This window comes from Scylla paramamosain, chromosome 32 (genome assembly GCF_035594125.1).
Source record: "Scylla paramamosain isolate STU-SP2022 chromosome 32, ASM3559412v1, whole genome shotgun sequence".
NCBI lineage: Eukaryota > Metazoa > Arthropoda > Malacostraca > Decapoda > Portunidae > Scylla > Scylla paramamosain.
The window spans coordinates 2,116,255-2,126,254 of record NC_087182.1 but is presented as its reverse complement, the minus strand read 5'-3'; the positions used below and the strand labels follow the sequence as shown (position 1 = coordinate 2,126,254).

The following is a 10,000-nucleotide window of genomic DNA, read 5'->3' as shown; positions in this document are numbered from 1 at the left end:
GCCGTCTCACCCCTCCTCCCTCCTTTCAGCTCGTCTCCTCCTCTGGTCTTTTTTCCCTTCCACACACGCACATACACCTCCCCCCTCTCTCTCTCTCTCTCTCTCTCTCTCTCTCTCTCTCTCTCTCTCTCTCTCTCTCTCTCTCTCTCTCAGCAAAGAAACAAGTGCATATCAAGTATCAGGATTAAATTGACGTCTTTTTTTTCTTTCTATTTTTTTTAATTAATTATTGCTTCTCTTCTTTCTTCATCTTACGTCAAATTAATTTCACGATAACTGTTATCTTTTTTTACTTTACTTGTTTTACTTTTATTTACTTATTTTATTTTTATTTTATTTTCTGGAAGGTCGTTTTTAATTTTTTTTTTTTTTTTTTTTTTGCAGGGGAAGGAATTTCAAAGGCATTTTTATTGATATTCTTGTTTGTTTATGTGGTTTATTTATTCATGTTTATTTTTTATTATTATTATTTCTGCGGCTTCTGAGACTTGTTTCTGTAATTTTGTAGGGAATATATATATATATTTTTTTAATATTCCAACGTGTTTCTGAGATTTTAGGGGGGCATTTCTTTTCAAAATTTATGAGCTTACAAAACTTTTTTTTATTTAATGTTTAAGTTTTTTTTAATACCTTTCTAACGTTTTTTGGGTCAGTCTTATTTATTTATTTATTTTTTCCTAATACTCGTATATCACAGTGTTTCATGACCTTTTTGTGTTGACACTGTTACTAGTGTTGTTGTTTACCTTCCAAATATTACCGTTCCTTATCTTTTGTGCTCCTTCGTAAAGCAACACAACTACTACCACCACCACCACCACTAGCACCACCACCACCACCACCACCACCACCAGTACTTAAGAGGTCAATGTAAACGTGCACATTTCTCACGTAGGCACCGAGACAGCCAAGCAAATATGTACTTATAGGCAGGCAGGCAGGCAGGTCCAAGAGGCGCTTCGCTCTGCCTTATCACTAGACTCCGTGACTTCTCTAGATTAAGTTCATGAATAAGATGTGTATAATAATAATGATAGTTTCTCTGTCTGTCTGTCTCTCTCTCTCTCTCTCTCTCTCTCTCTCTCTCTCTCTCTCTCTCTCTCTCTCTCTCTCTGATTTGCAGTGTAAGCGTTTTCAAATTGCATCTGCCAAACTCTCTCTCTCTCTCTCTCTCTCTCTCTCTCTCTCTCTCTCTCTCTCTCTCTCTCTCTCTCTCTCTCTCTCTCTCTCCCTGGCTCTAATTTCTGATTTGTAGTGTTAGCATTTTCAAATTACATCTCTCTCTCTCTCTCTCTCTCTCTCTCTCTCTCTCTCTCTCTCTCTCTCTCTCTCTCTCTTTCTCTCCTCCACCCCCAGGTTTCCTTTGTGGGTCGGCTGTACAAAGGCTGTGGGATCGGGCCGCTACTTTCACTTCTCCCTGCCTTGTATACGTGCGAGATCCCACCTCAGCAATCCAGCCTTCCAGAGTCCCCATGCAGACTCCCCCGCGTGATGACAATGGACCCGCCTTGTGACGTCACGGTATGTTTACATCTCAGCCCGATTTTCCAACGCTCTTCCGCCTGACGATACTCCAGCCCCGAGGGACGTGATAGAGGAAATGAAGAAGATAAAAATTGCAGGTGCTTCGGAAGGTTGCTAAGGGTAAAGTATGGATTTGTTAGTGAGGAAGGATAGAATGCTGAGTAAAGGTTAATTAAAACAATAACGGAGGGAACTTGAATAGGCAGAATAATGAAGGGGATGACAGGAGTGTTTCAAACTTGTCTGCCTTGGGAGAGAGAGAGAGAGAGAGAGAGAGAGAGAGAGAGAGAGAGAGAGAGAGAGAGAGAGAGAGAGAGAGAGAGAGAGAGAGAGAGAGAGAGAGAGAGAGTAAAAGCAAAGTCCTGTTTGTGTTGCATTTTTATTGAATATCTTAATGTGAACTAGTTCTTTGTAAGAGAGAGAGAGAGAGAGAGAGAGAGAGAGAGAGAGAGAGAGAGAGAGAGAGAGAGAGAGAGAGAGAGAGAGAGAGAGAGAGAGAGAGAGAGAGAAATCTACTCATAAAAATTCACCTCTCTCTCTCTCTGTCTCTCTCTATAATATAATAATTTTTCCTCGTCTAACCCTCTCCGCCTAAATACGGCCTGAGCAGGGGAAGACAGTTATATACACTTGTGAAAACCCATTACAGCATCGCCTTTATTTACCTGCCCCATACACCTTTCCAATTGCCCATTTCCCTTCACTCTTCTCGTCTCTCAACGCAAAAATCGACGAGATAAAACGTAATAGAATAAAATATATAAGTGCTCCCGGTTTTCTCCCCGTCCCGTTTTCTTTTTCCTTGTTTTTGTACAGTACTGGATTCCCTGAGGTACGAAAAAGCGATTGCATTGTGGGAGTCCCCGCCAGTAAGTGTGGGAGTTCTGAGTCTTGCTGCAGAGTTAATGGAAAGTTATGGTGATTGTGGTGGTAGTAGTAGTAGTAATAGTAGTAGTAGTAGTAGTAGTAGTAGTAGTAGTAGTAGTAGTAGTAACAACAACAACAACAACAACACTATTTTCTCCCATCCTCTCAATAATATTTTCCTAATAGCACATCTTTACTTTTTCTTTTCATCTCTTCTTACCGTTTTCCCTCATCATTTTTCCCCCAAGTAGATCATCTTCTGTTTATTTTCCTATCTCATTCCGCTTCCTGCTCCTTTTAATTTTATTTTCTCAGTTATAATTCAGTTTCCTCATTCTCTGCTTTCTCTTCCCTCTTCTTCCATCTTCCTTTGTTCTCCTTATCCATAATCCTCCTCCTCTTCTTCTTCCTCCTCCACCTCATTCGCCCACCTCCTTTTTCTCTTCCTCATCATCACCATTTTTCATAGTGAACATCTAAGAGAGAAATACTGAAGGAGGAGGAGGGTGATAGAAAAGAAGACAATGGTGGTGGTGGTGGTGGTGGTGGTGGCTGCGGCTGTGGCGGTGGTGGTTGGGTCAAGGAGAGCTGAAGGAGTCCCCAGCACCACGCCCTGAAGGTCAAGAGGTCAGACGTTCCTCCCGGCGTCGTCAGGAGCCTCGGAGTTACTTCACTACACCGCCAGGAGGAAACTAAACTGATTTCCTTTCATTGGAGTACCTTTCTATTTTCCACCTTCATTTTTATTGATTTTTTTTGTTGCATTCTTTCGTATTTTGGTTTTTGTGTTTGTGTTGTTTTTTGTTTTGTTTTTTGTGCCTTTTTTTTTTCTTTATGCTTCTTGTCCTGTTGTTATTTTATTTTTGTATCTCCACTCGAGTTTATTTTCTGTTGCATTCTTGTCATACTTCTGTTTTTTGTGTTTGTCTTGTTTTTTTTTTGTTCCGTGGTGCTCGTTTTTAAATCTTGTTCTGTTAATATTTTTTTCTTCATCTCTAAGTCTGTTTGTCTTCCTGGCAGCCTCCGTTCTGTCAATTCATCTCTCTGTTTATCTATTTGCTTATCTGTCTGTCTATCTGCTTTTCTACCAGTCTTGCTTTCACACCTTGAACTACCACTGGCGCCACACACACACACATACACCCACACACACATACACACACCTGAGCATACATTACATACACCTGAAGGCCTCGTTTGATTCAACTCAGGTGCCCCTCAAGTCACGTACACTCACGTCAGCTCAGAACACAGCACATGAGTCTCCAGGGGTCGTGAAGAAACAGATCATGACCCCCTGGATTTAATAGTGTGACAAGGGTGATAAAGGGGACACAGCTCATGAACTTTCACCTTAAGTCTCCTCCACCTGAGCTATACGCACGGAATATTACAACACCAACAAGTATTTGTATCCTTCCTCTATGATATTCGTACAAGCAGCAGAGCGGGGGAGAGGGAGGGTGCTATTCAAAGAGGGTGGAATAAAATGAATGTAAAAATCGCTAAAAAAAAAAGGTCTGAGAGCAGCTTCATTAAAACTGTACTGTAAATGTTTTGTTAATGTCAACTAAAAATTCTTGTTTACTAATTGCACTGACTGACTGACTTGATCCTTCACGAACTGTAGGGACTCTTAGAATTGTGGTGGTGGTGGTGGTGGTGTGTGTATGTGAGTGTGAGTGTTTGCGGAAGGGTGTGATTGTGGTACGAGTAAATCGGAGCATCAATTACCTCAGAAGTCACCATGCCAGCATCCACGGGTAAGTTGTTTGGTTCAGCGATGTTGTATCTCCATACTGTTCTCTTCTCTCCTTTGCTATCACAGACTGTCCAGCGACTCAGCAAGTTTCTAGTGTCTTGTGTTCGTATCTTCCTCTCATTCCTGCTTTACCATCACATTCTGTCAAGCTTTCATTAATGTTCAAGTTTTTTTTCTCTATATTTTTTCTCTCTTTTTCGTTCATCATCATTTATTGTCTTTTTTTTTTATGTTTCAAGTTTTTTTTTTGTCTCGAAATACTGCAATCTCTTTTCGTTACTGTTTATCATCAGTTGCTTTCCAGTTTTCCAGGAAGTTCACTGTGTTTTCCATCTGTATTCTCTTCTTTCCGGTTATCATTAATTACTGTACTTTTCCACTAGGTTTCGAGCGCTTCCTTTCTACACTCCTCTCTTTCTCTCTCTCTCTTCTGCGTATCATCAATTCCTGTCCAATTTTTCTTTTCTTTTCAAGGCTTCTGCAGTTTTTTTCTACAATTTTTTCTCTTTTCTGTTTAACGTCAACTACGGGCCATTTTCTTTCAGTAAATTTCAAGTATTTTCTGTCTACACTCTTCTCTCTTTTCTATCATCAACTACAGTCCGTTTTTCTTTTTCTTCCAGCAATTTTCAAGTACTTTCCATCTACCTTCTCCCCTTAACTGTCCTTTTCCCAGTAAGTTTAAAGCATTTTCCGTCAACACTCTCCTGTCTTTTCTGTTCATCCTCAATTGCTGCTCAGCTTTCAGTCAGTAACAAGTGCAACCATCAGCTGGAGACGCACAGATGGCGGCCATGACTCACGTACGTGTGATCACCTTGGCCAGCAGATGACACAACACGCTGCCTGGCTCGGGTTCTAGTGGTCATATTGGATTCAAAAGCAGCAAAGGACAAGCATTGGGAGGCGGAGAGTGACGTCAATGCGACTCATCATTACAAGATATCTATGGATGCTTGCACAAAGTTATCTATTACTCTTATCATTATTATTTGTATTGTTAATTGCAGTGCCTGGTTTCCATAATTCCGTCTTACTTTTTTTTTTTTTTTTTACGTAAGAAAGGCTTTTGGCTGATGGGTACGAAAAGGCCCATTGAGATGCCAGCTACTAAACGAGAGTCAAAAGGATTAGCCAGAATTGGACGAGTGTGTTACAACCTCCCTCTTGAAGGCTTGGACCAGGTGACGTGTTAGTGTTAAGGGTTATTATTGCTGTTAAGTGTTTAGTTAAGGGTTATGAATACTGTTAAGAGCATAAGGGCATAAGAAATAAGGGAAGCTGCAAGAAGCCATCAGGCCTACACGTGGCAGTCCCTGTATGAAATATATATATAAATTATATAAACACATCTAAATATAACCATACATTGATAAACCAACGAACATCACGTTTTTTTTTTCTACATTTTACAACGATACCAAACCATTAATGGCACAAAAAGCAACTTATGAAGAAATTTTAATAAGCATCTGCAAAAAAAAAAAAAGTTATGGATGAAAAAGAGGACTATAACAATTTCTAGACAGTTTAAAGGTCGAATGTGGCTGCAGATCAAGTCAAGATGAAAAAAGAATAGACATTACAACTCGTACACAATTCAGAGATAGAATGTAGCTGTAGAACAAGTCAAGATGCAGCAAATACCGGTCAGAGGGTTAAACTAGTCGTCAAAATCCCTAATAACTTTTCAACGTAAGAGAACCAAATGAAGGAATAAAAAAAATGTCAAAGGAATAAAAAAATCTGACTCATGCATTTTCCAATCAAGTTTTCCTTTCCTCTCTTCGGGAACTTTTGCCCCTTACGGTTTTTCCTTGTTTCCTGTTCTCCGTCATCCTCCTCTTTTTCCTCCTCCTTCTCCTTTTCCTCTTACTTCCTCCTCGTTTCCTTATCCTCTATCTGCAGTTTCCTTTTTCCCATTTCTTAATTTCTATGAGTTTTCCTCCTTCTCCTCCTCCTCCTCCTTCTCCTCATTCTATATTTGTGTTTATTTTCTCTCTCTTTTGTCCTCCATCTTCTTATCGCTGTCCTACTTCCTTCCTTCCTTCTTTCCTTTCTCTCTATTCCAATCCTTCCTCCAAACACACACACACACACACACACACACACACACACACACACACACACACACACTGAAGAGGAAGAAGAGAAGAGGGGAAAAAAGATGAAGAAATAAGGGAAACAGGAAAAGAAGAGCGAAGCAGATGAGAGAGAGAGAGAGAGAGAGAGAGAGAGAGAGAGAGAGAGAGAGAGAGAGAGAGAGAGAGAGAGAGAGAGTCAACATTAAGAAACAAAGAGGGAGGGAGGGAGGGAGGGAAAACAGTCAGAGAATAGATAAAAGAAAAGAAAAGCTAAAGAACACAAGAAAAGTGAATGGGAAGAGAGAGAGAGAGAGAGAGAGAGAGAGAGAGAGAGAGAGAGAGAGAGAGAGAGAGAGAGAGAGAGAGAGAGAGAGAGAGAGAGCGGGGAGGATAGCGGGGTGCACACGGGGATAACCCAAGTGGGTGGAGGTAATCCAGCTGTACACTTAAGGAAAATAACTTGGTACTGTTCACGACCAGACCAGGGACCGAACACAGTGACCCCTTTAGAATGTCCTCCCGTGAACTTCCATGACCCTGAATTGCCTGTATCTGGTAAATTCTGGAACTCCCTGCCTGATTCTGTATTTCCTCCTTCCTATGACTTCAACTCTTTCAATAGGGAGGTTTCAAGACACTTATCCTCTACTTTTTTACTCGTTTCTGACTCTATTTAGGGACTGGCGCCTCAGTGGGAGTCTTTGTTATCATTATTATTATTATTCTGTTGCCTCCTTCCCAATCTATTACCATTCTTAAAGTGTTTTCTCTCTTCCCTTATTCATCTTCTCTCTTCTCCCTTTCCCCGATTCGTCACAGTCATTACTCAGCTGTCCCGTGCATGATCCGTGGACCTGCGAACTCTGGACTCCCCCTTGTGTTTGTACTGATCTCTCATTTTGCTGTGAGTAACTGCTTCACTGTTTCATGAGGGGAGTAGTGAGACATCTTCGGAGCTTCATTCGGGTTATCTTTCTAAATTGTGTTCTTTTTTATTTATTTGTTGTTATTTTTGGTTATGGAAGCGATCATTTTAGAGTTTTCTTTTTTGTGTCCTTCACGAGTAAAAAGAAATACAAAGAAAGAAAGAAAGAAAGAAAGAAAGAAAGAAAGAAAAGAAACAAAAAGATACATAATAATAATGATAATAAAGAACCAAGGGAAAAAAAATGCCAAACACTGCATAAAGAAAAAAAAAAGACAAAGGAGGAAAGAGAGAACACGAATAAATGAATAAATAAACAGATACGTGAATAAATGAATACATAAATAAATACATAGATGAATGAATAAATAAATAAATGAAAAGAGAGAAACAGAAACTCATTAACTTCCACACACACACACACACACACACACACACACACACACACACACACACACACACACACACATCTAATATTACAGGTGTGACCGCAAACCCAGGTAAGAGTCACGCGCCCACCCCGCCTCCCCAAAACCACACACCCTCACACCCCCTCTCCACAAAGCACCACCATTTAGGGAACACAAAGGAACACAAGAAAGGAACAACCCTCCAGCTTGAGAGAGAGAGAGAGAGAGAGAGAGAGAGAGAGAGAGAGAGAGAGAGAGAGAGAGAGAGAGAGAGAGAGAGAGAGAGAGAGAGAGAGAGAGAGAGAGAGAGAGAGAGAGAGATAGGGCGTGGTTGCAGGATATTAAGAGTAAAAACCAGACGTGGGAAGGAGAGAAGGAGGGAGAAGGGAGAGAAGGAGGGAGAGGAAGGAGGAAGGAGAGGATAGGAGAGAAGGAGGGAGAGGAGAAAGGAGTGAGTGTACAGTTGCGGTTCTCCTCCTCCTCCTCCTCCTCCTCCTCCTCCTCCTCCTCCTCCTCCTCCTCCTCCTCCTCCTCCTCCTCCGCCTTTATCCTTCCAAGAAAAAAAGGTAATGGGAAGAGGAGAAGCAGAAGCAACAAAAGGGAACACGAAGGAAGAACAAACAGCAGCAGATTTGTTGGCCCTTAGCAGACTGTTACTGAAGAAAATAAGTAAAACAACAAAAAAATAATAGAAAGTTAAGATATATAGGAAGAAATTAAACACAAGTCCAGAGAGAGAGAGAGAGAGAGAGAGAGAGAGAGAGAGAGAGAGAGAGAGAGAGAGAGAGAGAGAGAGAGAGAGAGAGAGACTAATTTTTCAGTTCAGCGTCGCAGGAAGATAAGAAAGAGATTGCCACACCATTAAAGCAAGTAGATAAAGAGAGAGAGAGAGAGAGAGAGAGAGAGAGAGAGAGAGAGAGAGAGAGAGAGAGAGAGAGAGAGAGAGAGAGAGAGAAAGAAACATAAATCCATAAAAAAAAAGACGAAAAAGGATACGAAACAAAAGACGGGGCAAAAAAAAATAAGAGACAAAATAAGAAAAAAGAAAAAGACACAAGGAAAAAAAAATAAAGAAAATAACAGCAAAAGAACACAGGAGAACGCCAAAATCATCCAGGACATAAATAAAATAGCGGAACAGAACAATAATAATAATAAAAAAAAAAATACAGAACGAGAAGGAATAGACAAAAAAAAAGGAAAAAGAAGGAAAAGAGGAACGCAACAACTAAGACTCACACAAGTAAACAAATAAAAAAATAGAAAAAAATAAAAAAAATAACGAATTAAACACCAAATAACACACAAACAACAACAACAACAACAAAATTACAACACCAAGTAACAGAAACACAAGAAAATACCACAAAACAACACCAATTAGCAGGTAACACAGCGTAAGAGCAACACCTGAGAGGCAGAACACCTGAAGGAGTGATGCAGTACCAGGTAGAGACAGGTAGCAGGGACCAGGTAAGCCAGACAGCCAGGTAAGGGAAGAGAAGACAGCCAGGTAACAGCAGAGCCTCTCCTACGTGACATGTTGCACGTTCTCTCTCTCTCTCTCTCTCTCTCTCTCTCTCTCTCTCTCTCTCTCTCTCTCTCTCTCTCTCTCTCTAGCCATTCTTTTCATCCTCCCCTCCCTAATTTCCTGTCGCCATTTCTCTCTCTCTCTCTCTCTCTCTCTCTCTCTCTCTCTCTCTCTCTCTCTCTCTCTCTCTCTCTCTCTCTCTCTCTCTTACCTCCATATGACCTTCTTCTCTCTCCCCCTCTCCTCTTCGCTCTAGTCCGTGTCACGTTCTCAAGCAATCTCTCTCTCTCTCTCTCTCTCTCTCTCTCTCTCTCTCTCTCTCTCTCTCTCTCTCTCTCTCTCTCTCTCTCTCTCTCTCTCTCTCTCTCTCTCACACGTTTAGTTTATCTCAGTAGATTTCTTTCCTCTCCCATCTCCTTCTCCTCCTCCTTTTCTTCCTTCTTCTTCTTCTTCTTCTTCTTCTTCTTCTTCTTCTTCTTCTTCTTCTTCTTCTTCTTCTCCTCCTCCTCTTCCTCATCCTCCAGATTCACATAAATAAATTAGCTTAACCTTTGGCAACACAAGAAAAAAAAATATATATATGAATAAATCAAACACACACACACACACACAAACACACACACACACACACACACAACACAGGTAAGAAAAAAAAATAAAATACAATTAAAAGAGGCGAAAAATGAATTATGCATCAGTAAACGTATAGAAAAAGAAAACGAGGTATAGATTGAAATAAAACATTGGGGGAACTGAAAAATAAATAAATAAACTGAAGAAAAGTCGTCCAAATAGATAAATAGAAAGGAAATAATGTGTGTGAGAGACAGAGAGAGAGAGAGAGAGAGAGAGAGAGAGAGAGAGAGAGAGAGAGAGAGAGAGAGAGAGAGAGAG

General features: G+C 40.6%; 1 protein-coding gene across 2 annotated transcripts in view; it reads right to left on the bottom strand.

Annotated features, from left to right (window-relative positions):
* LOC135089017 (trafficking kinesin-binding protein milt-like) overlaps positions 1-10,000 on the bottom strand; it is a 188,756-nt gene that overhangs the window by 140,514 nt on the left and 38,242 nt on the right. The window contains exon 1 of one of the 2 annotated variants that reach the window (XM_063984155.1): positions 9,318-9,338. The exons of the other annotated variant lie outside the window; for it this stretch is intronic. Within the exon in view, the coding sequence (XP_063840225.1) occupies positions 9,318-9,323 (6 nt within the window). The 5' untranslated portion in view covers positions 9,324-9,338. Of the gene's footprint in view, positions 1-9,317; positions 9,339-10,000 lie in introns of those variants that run through there. 2 annotated transcript variants of the gene reach the window in all.